General features: G+C 63.8%; 1 protein-coding gene across 3 annotated transcripts in view; it reads left to right on the forward strand.

Moving 5' to 3' along the window:
• The window catches only part of DPP6 (dipeptidyl peptidase like 6), a 400,214-nt gene that overhangs the window by 354,082 nt on the left and 31,862 nt on the right, over positions 1 to 14,270 (forward strand). For all 3 annotated transcript variants that reach the window (XM_054692782.1, XM_037516312.2, XM_037516322.2), the window contains exons 11-13: positions 7,592 to 7,715; positions 9,618 to 9,656; positions 13,874 to 13,981. In XM_054692782.1, the coding sequence (XP_054548757.1) occupies positions 7,592 to 7,715; positions 9,618 to 9,656; positions 13,874 to 13,981 (271 nt within the window). The remainder of the gene's footprint in view (positions 1 to 7,591; positions 7,716 to 9,617; positions 9,657 to 13,873; positions 13,982 to 14,270) is intronic.

The raw sequence follows: 14,270 nt of genomic DNA on the forward strand, positions 1-14,270 counted from the left end.
ACCATCACCACCATCACCACCACCATCACCACCATCACCACCATCACCATCACCATCACCACCACCACCATCACCACCATCACCATCACCACCATCACCACCATCACCACCACCATCACCACCATCACCATCACCATCACCACCATCACCACCACTACCATCACCATCACCTCACCACCATCACCATCACCACCACTACCATCACCACCATCACCATCACCACCACCATCACCACCATCACCACCATCACCACCATCACCACCATCACCATCACCACCATCACCATCACCACCATCACCACCATCACCATCACCATCACCACCATCACCATCACCACCATCACCATCACCACCACCATCACCACCATCACCACCACCATCACCACCATCACCATCACCACCACCACCACCACCACCACCATCACCACCATCACCATCACCACCACCATCACCACCACCATCACCACCATCACCACCACCATCACCACCATCACCATCACCACCACCACCACCACCATCACCACCATCACCATCACCATCACCATCACCACCATCACCATCACCATCACCACCACCACCATCACCACCATCACCATCACCACCATCACCACCATCACCATCACCATCACCACCATCACCATCACCATCACCACCACCACCATCACCACCATCACCATCACCACCATCACCACCATCACCACCACCATCACCACCATCACCACCTCACCATCACCATCACCATCACCACCATCACCACCACTACCATCACCATCACCTCACCACCATCACCATCACCACCACCATCACCACCATCACCACCACTACCATCACCACCATCACCATCACCACCACCATCACCACCATCACCACCATCACCACCATCACCACCACCATCACCACTTGACTTGCCCAAAGCCTCATTTGGACCCTGACACATTTGGACTCGCTGCTGGTTGTGTGAGAGCTGTTGTCACACCTGCCATGTTTCACTTTGTGCTTCAAGTTTTTGGGGGGCTCGGAGCTGAATTGGAGAAATCACCAAATGGCAATTCTCAGGGGCGTGGCCTGGGCGGGGTGGGGGCAGTGTTAAAAGCGCCTCAGGTGACTCCAGAGCGGGTCACAGCAGTTTCACCTGGGGTGGAGGAGATATCTATTCTCGAGAACGTCAGAGCCCAGACCCACCCCAGTCTGCCTCCCACCCAACACGTTTCTCAGCTAGTCTCGTCTTCATGTGGGCGACTGGGAACCAGGTAGTCTCACCTGAGTCTGCCCTCAAACTTCTCTGGAGATATTCTGGGGGTAAACTGCATACGCAGCCTCTGTTTTGGCCATGTGTCAGGCCACGTGGGAGCGCGAACACCCAGAGAGGGCCCCAGGAACGTCAGCCCAGGCTCGCGGGACGGCACTGTGAGAGCCTCTGCACTACAGTGCCTGGCCCGTTCCTGGCGGGAGACTTGGGCAGGAGAGGCCTCTGTCCTGCTGCAGCCCTGAGGAGGACATGGACGTTGCTGTCCCTGGGCTCTGTGTCCTCATCAACATACACACCCAGTGCTCAGACACCTGGAAATCTGAGCCTACTGTCCAGTGCAGGTAAGCACCTGGCGAAGGGAGCTTTTTATGTCACCTGCCTGTGCTCAGAAGTGCATCCAGTTGCCTGGACGCTGGACACAAGTGCTGACCAGCTGCTCAGCGCTGTGTGCTGAGGAGAGGAGACCCCAGAGACAAATGCGACCCTGCCATCCCTGCCCCACCAATAAGGCGCCTCTGTTGAGCAGCAGGCCCTTGCAGCCAGCGCATGCACGTCAGCAGTCGCCTGGACAAGCTTGTTCGGGGCCAGGCCACAGCCTGGGAGAGCGGAGGAGTGACCCCGCAAGCCACAGGTGTGGTGTGTGGGTTTGGGCATCTGCTGGGACGGGACTTGGCAGGACTTCCCAGCACCATGCGTTTTGCTGCCAGGCATGCGTCAAGGAGGGACCCATACCTGCCGCCATGCACCCCCCGGTCCCCTCTCCTAACGGACGAGCGGGAGGGAGAGCTGCAGGGCATGAGGAAGGTAGCTGCACGTCCTCATGGGACACGGGAGTCCCAGTGCCTGAGGGGTGCTTGACCCATAGGGAGTGGGTTGGTCAAGTATGTGGGTAGGTAGACAGATGGATGATTGGACAGATGGGTGGGTGGGTGGGTGAGTGGGTGGAGGGAGGGAGGGAGGGATGGATGGATGGACAGATGGGCAGGTTGATGGACAGATGGGGGGATGGATGGACTGATGGACAGATGGGGGGATGAGTGGATGGATGGATGGATGGATGGATGGATGGATGGATGGATGGATGGACAGACGGATGGGCAGATTGATGGACAAATGGGGGGATGGATGGAGGGATGAGTGGATGGATGGATGGACAGGTGGATGGACAGGTGGATAGACAGATGTGGGGATGGGTGGCTGGCTGGCTGGACATGATGTACACATGGTGGCCAGATGGGCGGGGGCTGAAAACATGGAAATCGAGGCATAAACAAGAGGCAGCGTGAGGTTTGCCCCCACCTCTCCCCGTCCACAGATTCCTCCCCCTCCACAGGCCTGGAGGTGACACCCCCTTGCTTCTCCCTCCGGCCCCCCACAGTTGCCTCTGCATTGGCAGCCGTGAGATGGAAGATCTTTCCTTCTCTCAGGTGAGCTGACGGAAGCTCGCATCATCGTCCCCTGTCACGGTCACGGTCTTGTGCGTGGCGCAGGGCACACGGCCCGCGGGCACATCCGCGTGATCCCTCAGCCATGGGGGGCCGCTCAGGTGTGGCCACGCAGTTCGTCACGTCTGGTATCGCTTCAGCTTCCTAAGCAAAGACGCTTCCTATTTAAGAGCATCAAGTAGAGACATTTTTCTCTCCAAGCGTTTTCCTTGCTCCAGCCGGATCCCTGGAGCCGCGGCGGCGGGAGAGGACCAGAGCAGCTTGCGGGTCCTGTGCCCCAGATCAGCAGCCTTTACCCCCGTGCTTGTCGCACGCGGCCGCCAGGACCCAGGCCAGGATCCGGGAAGCCTAGCGGCAACAGGCGCAGTAATTCCTGTGAGGCGAGATGACACCCCGTTAATATTTTATGCCAAACAAATGGGCTAATAAAAAATTCATTTGCTGCTCCCCAGGAAAAGCCACCGGCTCTGGATTTGAAGGCGCCTTTGCTGGGAGGTCACGGAAACGCGGTGTCTTTGTTCCCCAGCCCCTCCTGCCTGCCATGACCCCCTTCTGGTGCTGGGGGGCTCCTCTGTCCCCCCTCCGTATGGCGGTGCCCGCCTGCTGTGCGCCAGCCCTGACCGGCCCTCGGCCCGCGGGCGCGTGTGAGCAGACGAGCGCTCGGGAGTAGAGAGACCGTCCCTCCCGGGCCCGGCCTGCGCTGTGGCGTCCCGTGTTCTTTTCCAAACGCGACGTGTGCAGTTTCCAGACCCAGTCGATACTGGCCCCTGGGACTGCCACTGGCTTCAGCGCCTCACTGCACCCCGATTCTCTCAAACTTGGCCCCGTCTCGTCTTTAGGGGCTTCTGCTTCTGCTCCTGCCATCTCTGCTCCATCGCCCTCGTCCACCGGCTCTGCCCGAGCTCCCTGCCTGCCCGGATTGCTGGGCAGGGACAGGCAGGGGACGAGGGGACTGGCCTCCACCGGTGCCCGCGCCACACCCCAGCCCCCTTAGCTCATGGTCTCAAACCTGAGCATCAGTGGAAGCCCCTGGGCACCCCGTTTAGCCAGACCGCTGGGCCTCACCCCCAGGCTGCAAGACAGCGGGCGGGCAGGCCCAGGAAGCTGACCCCCGCGCTGCGGGCTGACCCGGAGATGAGGACCGTGGCCTGGACGCCAGCGCTGTCTCCACCACCTCCTCCTGCCTGGCAGCGGCGTGGGCCTTGGCTAACGCACCCCAAGAGCCTCGCAGAGTCACGCCGGCCGGCAGCTGGTCCGGGCAGGAGGCTTCACAGGGGCCGTGCAAGGGGCAGCAGCACGGGCGCTGACCTGCAGCCTCGGCACCGTCACCTGCAGGGACCGGGTGAGGGGAGCCGGCCCGGCTCCGGGCACCGGGGTCGCCACTTCTGCCCGGCACCAGTCAAGGTGCTCTCAGGTCCGTCTGATGCTTGTTCCTCTGAGCCACCTCTCTTTTTCTTTCGAAAGGTGTTTTGGGTTTGGCAATCACATATCTAAGTGGTTTTTCATCATTTAACTCACCCAGAGAGCTCAGGTGACCCTCCGCGTGCACCGCCTCCGTCCGCCCTGCCTGTCCCGCTCCCCAGCCTCAGCTCCGCAGGGCCCGGGGCCTGCTTGTCCCAACTGGCTGAGCCCGCAGGACGGTCTGCGCCGAGCCCGCAGCGCCAGCGCCTCTCCCTGCTGCCGTCCCGGGGGTCGCTGCATCCAGGTTCGTTCTGTGTCGCCACAGTCCGGCTTCAGCAAGGAGACTTCACTGTCAGCCACTTAAATGGGAAAACTTTAACTTATTCTCAACAACCTTCTTCAAGTGACGTGTGCATTACGGAAATAGCCGCTTGCGCCCCCCCCCACCCCACCCCCGCGCCTGCAGCCCCCTCTGTGAGCATTTCCATCCGTTTCCCTTTGATTCTTTGCAGACACGCAGACGCGCTTCTCCGGCTCATCTGTTACGAGTAATGAGCCGGTTCCCAGCAGCGTCCCCTGCGCTCGTCTCCCTCTCGCCGCGGCTTGGGGCGGACACTTTTATTGACTATTACATTTTCATACGAGCTATTCTTAGGTAATGGGGTCCTAAGGCTCCGCTCCCCGACACACCCGTTGGCGGTGACGTCAGGGAGACGTCTGCAGCCGCGTGACGTCATTGGCAGCGTGGTGTGGAAACCCTCTCGGGCCGTTACCTGGAAACCCTCTCAGCTGCTTGCAGCCTCTGCCACGTGGGAACCGTGGGGCTGTGTCCGCGACGCCCCTGGCAGAAAAGCAGCTGCGGGCCTTTCCGCCGGGACGCGATGTGCTCCCTCAACACACGCTAAATATTTACCGTGCGAGACGCGCTCCCGGGCCTGCGTCGGGCCGAGCAGGCGCGGCGGAAACGGGGTAATTCAGTCCTTCCCGGCAGGATTTTTATTTTGAGAAGTTTGCCCACATTTTTCTCCATTTCTCTGAATCAACTCGCTGCAGCTTGTGTTTCTTTCCACCCCCTTCATGGCGCCTCTTTCTTCTCATGGTGTCTCTCACGCCAGCCTTCTCCCTCCCCCCGGGCACCGCCTGTGTATCTTTTGGGGTCCCCCAGGGGGAGCCCCATGCCTGGCACCGGCCACCGACGCGGGGCTGCCTGGACGCTGGCCCTTCTCGGGGGCCTCTGGGCCTCTCACGGGCACCGCCGCGGGGCTGAGCGGGGTCCCCCGCCTTCTCTAGAAGGTCTTTCTCCTAAAAATGATCCAGCTCTGCCGCCCCCCTACCCCCCCGTGGTGAGGACCCTTCAGACCAGCACCAAACCCTCCAAAGCCAAAGGCCCGTGTTCCGCCCTCCCGGGCCGGCTCCCCACAGAGGCTGGCACCCCGCTGCCTCCTCCCGGCCGCGCTGTCCTGGCGCTGGCTCGACCTGTTCCAGATCATGACGCGCACTCGGCGCTGGGCCTGGCCAGGAAGCCGTCCTGGGCCGGGCGTGTGGCCGGGGGGCGAGGTCACCTCCCCGGGACCGTGAGCCGAGGCCCCGCCGCGGGCAGCTCAGGTGAAAGGCCCGGGGCGCATCTGCTGGAAGGCGGCAGCGGCGGGGCCGGAGATGCCCACACGGGGGCTCCAGACAGGGCGGCACCGCACGGGCCTCAGAGCGGCTCGGCCTGGGACTTTTGATGCTTCCACTGTTCTTGTAACTGGCGCTTGTTTTGCTCCTTACGTAACCTCGGTGCAGAGGCCCCCTCGCGAGGTGTGCCTGACACATGTTTGATTTTACAAAGGTGTGAAAGCGTCACAGTCCCCTGGAACCGCCCTTCAGTTCGGGGTGGGGCCGCCGAGCATGTTGGGCTGCTCTCCCGTGGTGGGGGCTGGGCGCCGGCCCCAGGCACCCCCAGGTCACTAGAGCACACCGCGGCGTGAGCGTCTGAACGGACCCCACGTCCAGAAACCCCAGTGCGCGCCCAGCCCACGTCTGCGAGCGGCCAGCCCCTGCCTGCAGGGACACAGCACCTGAGCAGCCAGGGTGCTCGTTGGCAGGAGAGCTGGGCAGACCCGGGGGGCCTTTCAGGCCTGATCGAAATCAATGTCTTTGTGCCTACAATTATCCCGGGAGTGGATCGAATTCCACCGTTGTAAGTGCGCCTCCAGCCCCCAGGCCCGAAGCAGACGGCAAGGCGAGATCCCCAGGGAGTGTTCCAGAAGGATGGGCTGCCTTTCACACTGGCGCTGGGAGAGGCTGGAGGAGAGAACCTTTCAGCCAACACACAGATCAGGCCCCGGGAGGGCGGGCAGGCTGGCTGAGCAGACGCGGGGACACGGCAGCCCTGCCTCAGCATCCACAGAAACCGAGAAGGCTGAAAAATCACAAAAGTTGGGTGGTGCCTGTGCACCCTCCTCCCCGCCCAGGTCTTTGGTAACTTCCAGAGACTTCTGCGGCGGCCCTGGGCACGGCCCTGCCCATGGGGGCAGGTGGCAAGTCCCGCTTCCCCCGGGCTCCCAACTGAGGCCAGGTGGCTGGAAACTGTTACGGTGGGCCTGAGAAGCAGGAGACGCAGGGTTCTGGCCTGGCTCGTGGGGACTCACTTCCGAGTGCTGGGGGGCTCTCTGTTGGGCGCTATTAAGAAATGCACCCCAGCTTGCTAGGAGCTGTCTAGGGACTGCCTTGGCCTCTGGGGGCAGAGGGGCTGGTCAGGCCATGGACAGCCGTGGTGGGCAGCAGGTCTCCTTACAGAGACAGGCTGGGGCAGTGCCTCTGCCGGGAGCCTGCTCGGCGTCCTGAGGGAGGCTCTTCCTGATGCTCCCCCCTCCCTTTGTGCATCTTCCTGCTACAAGCCCAGTTTGGGGAGATGTGGGTGGCTGGGCTATTACCAGGGGCCCAGCATCCCTGTGCTAAACACAGAGGGCCCCACACCCTGCTGGCCCCAGGCTCAGACAAAGCAGACCCGTGGCATCTGGAATCTCAAAGCCAGTCAGCCTGATGCCCAGAGCTTAGACCCACGTTCCCCAGCGCACTCGAGATGTCCCTGGGGAGCTTGTCCCTACAGAGGGGGGACAGGGGGATGGAGCCAGCCTCCAGCCCCACCTCCTGCTCTTGCTCTGTCCACCTCTCTTGTGACCTCCCGGCTACTTTGAGTAACGTGAAGGGGTGCATAGACCCGGCTAGAAAGCCAACCAGCAGGACAGCCCACTGCAGCCCAGCTTACGAGCCCCGGGAGCAGCACCCCTACCCCAGGGCAGACAGGGAGTCCGTATGAACCCCAGCCCAGGGTGCACAGGGCGGCTAACTCTGGGCCACATGACTTCCCTCAGCTGAGGGAGCAGCCCAGAAGGGCCGTGCTCCTGGGCAGCTCTGGCGTGGTGCGCCTCCCCCAATATCGCTGTCAGGGCCCGGGCTGTGCCCGCGGAGGCGCGGCTCTCAGCCCCTAACACTGCGCTTGGCGTCCTCAGGGAGTACTACATCACCATGGTGAAGTGGGCCACCAGCACCAAGATCGCCGTGAACTGGCTGAGCCGCGCGCAGAACGTGTCCATCCTCACCCTCTGCGACGCCACCACTGGGGTCTGCACGAAGGTAGGAGCGGGGCAGTTGGGGAGGGACTGGTTGGACAGGGCTGGCTGGGCCTGGTGGCTCCCTGGTCAGGTCCCTGCCCGGTGCTGGGCTCTGCTCCAGTGCCACCTGCTGGGGGGACTGGGTGCTGCGGCCAAGCTCTCGGGCCTCCTCCATGGGCCGCTCCTGCCGGCAGCGGAGCTCACCCAGGGCTGCTCCCTGATCCTCGACCATCCGCTTCACAGACCAGCTCTCTCCGCATCTCCTGAGTGGTGCTCAGAGGTGAGGGGCTGGCCTGTAGCCGCAGGACGCGGTGGAGCCAGCCCTACGCTGATTTGCCCCATCTCACGGCGCTGCCCTCCACCTGTCTCAGAGGTCTCCAGCAAGCCCAGGAGTGCTCCCAGAGCCCCCTAACACACCGTGCCAGTCAGAGAGGCTCAAGTAGGGAGACGCTAAGCACGGGGAGCACAGGGAGCAAAGGAGAGATGAGACCTAGGACAGGCGGGAGCAAGGAAGGAGCCCCAGGTGCGGGCCGCCCCACCCCGGGGGCTGCAGGTATCTCCAGGCCTCAGAGGCAGACTTGCTAGTGTTGAGGGGGACCCAGTTAAAATCAATTAATAAATGCAGGGAGTTCTTTCAGCAGCTTCCTGGACCGCGAATCCCAATTTCCCTGCTGAGGCAGAAAGGGCGGCCACTGGCTGTGTCGTGACTAGGGACGCTCTGAGCCTGCTGTCTTCAGTGGGTTTGGAAGCATCCTTGTTTTTAAATACAGTTTAGAGCAAGTTGGGCTTGATTTCCAGGAAGGATGAGTGGACACCCAGCTAGGAACCTGGGAATTCCCCCTAGCCTCGGTCCCCCATCCCTGCCCACATGCGAAGGCAGCCTGCCTCCCTGGGTCCGGCAGCGCTGTCAGCACCGTGGACAGCGCCGCCAGCAGCGCCCTCGGTCAGCACCAGGGACAGCGCCACCCGCGGAGCCCCCTGTCAGCACCAGGGACAGCGCCACCCGCGGAGCCCCCCTGTCAGCACCAGGGACAGCGCCACCCGCGGAGCCCCCCGGTCAGCACCAGGGACAGCGCCGCCGGGGCCAACGCGCGCGAGCGGTGACTCTGGCTCGTGTCTCCCCCTGCGCACCTACCGCCTCCCGTGTGTCCAGTCCTTTCAGTGTTTTGTTCTACCAGACTGTGTTCACAACTGTGAACTGGAAATTTGGCACAAATCCACACACACGTGCCCTCACGGTCACAAATCCCTAAAACAAGGATGCCCCTGAGCTTGCCCTTGTGTGGCCAGCGGTCACCCCCGGTGGGCGTGTGTCTCAATAGGTCAGACACAAAGTCTATCAGACATCAAGGCAAGGACTGGACCCCAGAGCAGTCTGGTTTTCATCCACAGGTTTAGATTTTTTGGTTTCCTAAGTTATCTTGACCTAAAGAAATTTCCGTGGCTTCTGCGAGCAGAGAGGGGCAAACGCCGGGGCGTCATCCATCCTGATGTCTGGAGAGCGCACGTTGGAGACACGGAGACTTCTCCCTTGTGTGACTCTTTCTCCGGCGCCGCGGCCGTCCCTGGGATGGAAGGGCTGGGTCAGCCTCAGGCGGCAGCTCCTGGCGGCCGCTTCCAGGGCAGGCGGCTTCTGTCGGACTCGCCGTCACCCGCAGGTGACTTGGCCCTCGCCTGGCGGCAGGGCGGCGGGTCCCTGGAGCTTAACAACGTGTTCGCACTCCCTGTCATGTACCCGTCTCTGTTGGCGCGGAGATGACACCTCCGCTCGGCGCTCAGCCGGGACGGCAACCCCTGGGCGGCCCCAGCGCTGTCTGTGTTTATGCAGCCACCGTGCAAGGGAATCAAATTGTTTCTGCGCTGCTGGTCGCAGACACACACACACACACAGAATCCTTTTTCTGACGCTCTTATTTCATTTCAGAAACACGAGGACGAAAGCGAAGCCTGGCTGCACCGACAGGTAACGCTCCCACGCGGCCCCTCGTCCTTTGCCTGGCCACAGAGGCCCCGCAGCCACGGTCAAGGAGCCCTGGCGGGGGTCCTCGCTGCAGTCGCGCGGGAAGCCCCACACCGACCGTGGCGCGGGTGGTCCTGGTGGCGCTGCCTGGCCCGGCCCGGCCCTGCTCCCCTCCTCGGCGGCACGCGGGCACGCAGCTCCCGGGAGGAAGGCTGCTCTCGAGCGCGAGTGTCATCTGGGGAGACGCCTTAGTTAGATGACAGCCTTTGGGGAATTACGACGACGCCGAAAGCTGCCTCAGCAGAGCCTCCTGTGCAGAGAGCCCTGGGCTGTGCCCGCAGCTCTGGCAAAGGCCGTCGCGCTGGGGGTCGGCTCCACGGGGCCAGCTCCAGGGGCCCCAGGGCCCCCCACCCCAACCCACATGAAGAAAGGCGCTGAAACAGAGCCCGGGAGCTTGCGAGGCTAGCGGAGACCGGCGGGGCTGCAGGGACTCACTCTCTGACCGAAAGAAAAATGAGGCTCACGTACAAAAGGCAGGCCCAGGCGGTGGCGTTTTCTCTCTTCTGTTCTTTTGTCTCTTTCCACACCTGGCATTAGAAAGAGCAGGTGGGCACGGGGGGAAGCCGCTTTCTTCTCCCTCCTGACGGATGGAAAGTCTGAGATTCTGTGGGAAAGTCAGACCAGGGTTAGTCCAGCATTCTGGCGGGGAGGGCACAGGTGCACTTCTCCTCAACGTGGAAGATTCTGTTTCTGGAAAACACCTGAAGTGTCAACAGTAGCCCTGCAAGAACATTCTGGAGCCTCTGACTGCTGGCTGCCGCCTGTCCGGCACTGCTCGGTTAGCCGCGGGATGGAGACCCCTTAAATGGACACCTCTGCCTCTAAATATGCCCCCTTCCTGCTCTTTGCTGGTTTTATCCAAAACAAGAGCCACCGACCTTGGCCGCTTGGGTTTTCCTGTGTCCAAGTTAGGGCGCCCGTCTGTGCCCAGAACATGGCAGGAGTGGGCGTGTGCTTGGAACCCCAAACATTGCCTGGAGAGTCGTGCGGGGGTCACGCTGACCAACAAAATAAGCACAGAACCCTGAAGTGACTTGTGACCTTCCTCTCACTTCAGCTGTGAGATCGCAGCGAAAGGCCCAGGAGAAAAGCGCCTTTGTGGGCCCTGGTGTAGGTCTGTGCAGCGGGGCCTGTGGGCTGGGGCAGGCACCCATGGGCGTGTGGGCCTCAGAGGTGGCTCGGCCGCTTCCCCTGAGTGACGTCCCGGAGCTCCCCACCCTTCATGGCTGAGCAATATTCTAGGGTGCAGAGACCGCATCTCACTCGTGAGCCAGGGAGACTGCTGGGCTCTGGCCTGTGGTGCTGCCAAGAGCGCCAGGCAAATTCCGTGCACGTGAAATATCTAGAATACACAGTGAAAGAAGCAGAGGCAATTTGGTGGCTGCAGGAGCTGGGGGTGGCAGGAGTAGAGGGAGTAGCAGCTTGGTGGACACAGGCTGTTATGTTGGGTGATGCAGAGGGTTAGGAACTCGCTAGAGATGGCGCTGGCACGGCCTTGCTGATGCACTGGACGCCCCTGAATTGCGCCTCTGGTTCAGATGTCTTATTTTAGGCCCATAGACACGTGGCGGAATGTTCAGCGTCTCTTCTAATAAGAGAGTTGAGGTCACACCGCAGTGAGGCGTGCGCACCTTGAGGAGACCCCAACAGCCAGTGCAGGGGGGAGGCGGGGAGAGCAGAGCCCGTCCCACAGGCGGCGGGAACATGAGCCAGCGCAGCTGAGACGAGAGCCATCTGGGTGGGCCTTAAAGCACTGAAAACCGAACAGCGTGTGACCCAGCAGCCCCTCCTGGGGGCTCCGAGACGTGAGACCCTCAAGGCTCCCGCCGCAGCCGCACACGGGGCCCGAGGACTGAGGGGGGACTGGACGCACCGCGACGCGGCTCAGCCCCAGGAGACCCCGCTGCGGCCCCGTGGGGGAGCCCGAGCAAGGGGGGCAGCGGCCCCGCCAGGAGGACAGACGGTGCCGGACCCTCGCCAGCAGAAACGCCAAGTGATGTTTCCGAGGTCAAGAGGGAGGACGGGGCCGGGTGTCACCCTCTGGGAGCAGGACCAGGTCTGAGCCGCGCCCACACTCCCGCGGCGGCCTCGGCCTCCCCGGGCCACGTCCCACGCTTCGCCTCTTCGTCGGAGCCAAACCACTCTGAGGAGCCAACCAGCGCTGCGAGGCTCGCCTGCAGCTGCACGGACCCGGGTCAGCCAGAGCCGCTCAGAGGCGGGACGTGCAGAAAGGGGCCTGAGGGGCCTGAGGGCGCGGGGGCGTGACCCCCAGACCGGATGCCCAGCCTGTGGGGGCAGGCGGGAGCGGGGGCTCGGCCTCACCCCCAGGGCGGAAGGGGGCCTGGCGCCCCGACAGGGGCACTTTCCAAGTCACAACAGCCGTGTCCTGGACCCGGGGCTTCAGTCGTGGGGTTTACATTCCGGGCCGGGGAGCCGCACAAGACGGGGTTCCCGGGCCCTGGAGACGTGGTCGCAAAGACTCACAGCGTCCGAAGACTCTCGCTGGGAAGACCCGCTCCCGGCGGGCCCTCCGCGGGGACCCAGCACCCGCACGGCCGTCTCCTCACCCAGGGGCACAGCGCTGCCCCCCGCCCCGGCTCCACGCCGGGTCTCCCGCCAGACCTCTGCGCTGTCGCTAAAGCGCACCTGCTTCGGGCGAGGCCGCGTCTCGGGGAGCAGCAGAGGCGGGCCCACCCCCCCCACACACACCCCACCCCCCCACACACACCCCACCCCGCGGGGCCCCCAGACCAGCGTGGAGATGGCACCGACGCAGCTGAAGCCTTCGCCGTGTGGAAACGACGCTTCTGGCCAGGATGAATTATTTATTCCGTTTCTCGGGCGTTGCTCTCTCGCTGCCGGAGCGCAAACATGTCCCCAGGACACGGGCCGCGCCGAGGAGTCCGGCCCGCGCTCGCCAAACAGAAATGCATTTTAAAAGCCGAATTTACCGCCGCTCTTTGCATTTCCCTACTTTTAAATCCCACGCTCCGGGGTCTAAATAGAAAGATAAATATTTGCAGATTAAAGCTTTCATTTTATTGCAAATATTCATGAAGATTAAATGTCATTTTAATCACGTGCTGGTGTAATCTCTGGGCGCGTCTTATTTGCATGTTTCCGCGCCCCGTGGGCGCTGAGCCGCCCCCGCCAGCCGGGGTGCATTGACCGAGGGGTCCCCTCCCCGCATCCGCACGAGCCCCTCGAATCAGAAAATGGCTGTCGCCGCCGGCTGCTCGTCCTTCGCGGATGGAAACTCTCAAACGGGAGCCTGAAGCCTCGAAGCTGCGGCGCGAACTCCCTGCTCGCCCGTCAAGGCCGCGGCGGGCAGGGGCGGCAGCGGGGCCGGGTAGGGGCGCCCGGCACGCGGGGGCTCGGGGCTGGCTTGGCGTCTCCCCGGCAGCCCCCCTCACGCCCCCGGCCTGTCTGCCTCCTCCCCGCTCCCTCCCAGTGAATTTGCCGGCTTGTCCGCGTGTTGCTTGTGTTCGGCGGCGGGGGCGTGTTTGTCCCGGGGAAGCTCAGCGCCCGCCTCGGTGCCCCCACTCGCCCCCGCACCCCACTGTCCGGAGCTCCCGCCGGGCCCTGGCAGGCTCCTGTGGCAGGCGCCGCGCCGGGCGAGCAGGGGCTGCTGTGAGCCGCGCCACGCGGCCCTCGGGGGATCCAGCCGCCGCCCTCCCGGGCCGGGGACTGTTTCCAGGGACTGAGCCGCAGCCGCAGAGCAGCCCGAGCCGCGCCGGCGTGGGCTGCTGGGGGGGGAGGGGCTGTGGCAGCACATGGGGGCCGTGCCCCCTGTCTGCAGGGCCCTGGCCGGACTCTCCGGCCCCGGGTGGGCTGTGTTAAAGCGGACAGGAGGCCGGGCTGACAGGACAGGCCACGTGGGGCTGTGGCCACTCAGAATCGTGTTCCCGGGCCGTGCGCGGACGGGAGGCCCCGCCGGGCCGGGCGGCTTCTCGCCGTGCCCCCTCAGGCGCCCCCAGCCCCACCGGCCCCTTCTGCGCGGAGCTGGCCAAGGCCGGGAAGGAAAGGCCCCCCGCACCGGTCGCTGCTGCCCCGGGAGAAATCGCCCCAGGTGCCCGCAGCGCCCTGTCCTGCCCGGCGCCCCGCGGCAAGCGCGGCTCTTCGCGGCTCTTCGGGGCTCAAAAGCCGCCTCTCGCCCCCAGAATGAGGAGCCCGTGTTCTCCAAGGACGGCCGCAAGTTCTTCTTCGTCAGGGCCATCCCGCAGGGCGGGCAGGGGAAGTTCTACCACATCACCGTGTCCTCGTCCCAGGTGAGCCGGGCGGCTGGGGGCGCGCGGGGCGGGCGGGACGGGGCCTGCAGCCCGGGGGGGAGGGGCAGGCCCGTGCCAGGGCCGGCCCTTGGCGACCGTCAGAAGCCGTGGGTCAGAGCCGGTGGGGCCGCGGCCGGGGCCAGCCCGCCTGGAGGTGTCTGCGGGCTCCCTCCGGGTGGGGGCTCCGGGCACCCCGGCCCCTCCTCCTCCTCCTGAGCGCCAAACCCCCCTTGGTGGGCCCCGGCGGGCGCGGTCCCTGCCGAGTGCCCGGAGGGGCTGTGGGGAGCTC

Source organism: Talpa occidentalis, unplaced genomic scaffold (genome assembly GCF_014898055.3).
Source record: "Talpa occidentalis isolate TD23 unplaced genomic scaffold, MPIMG_talOcc4v2.1, whole genome shotgun sequence".
NCBI classification, from domain to species: domain Eukaryota; kingdom Metazoa; phylum Chordata; class Mammalia; order Eulipotyphla; family Talpidae; genus Talpa; species Talpa occidentalis.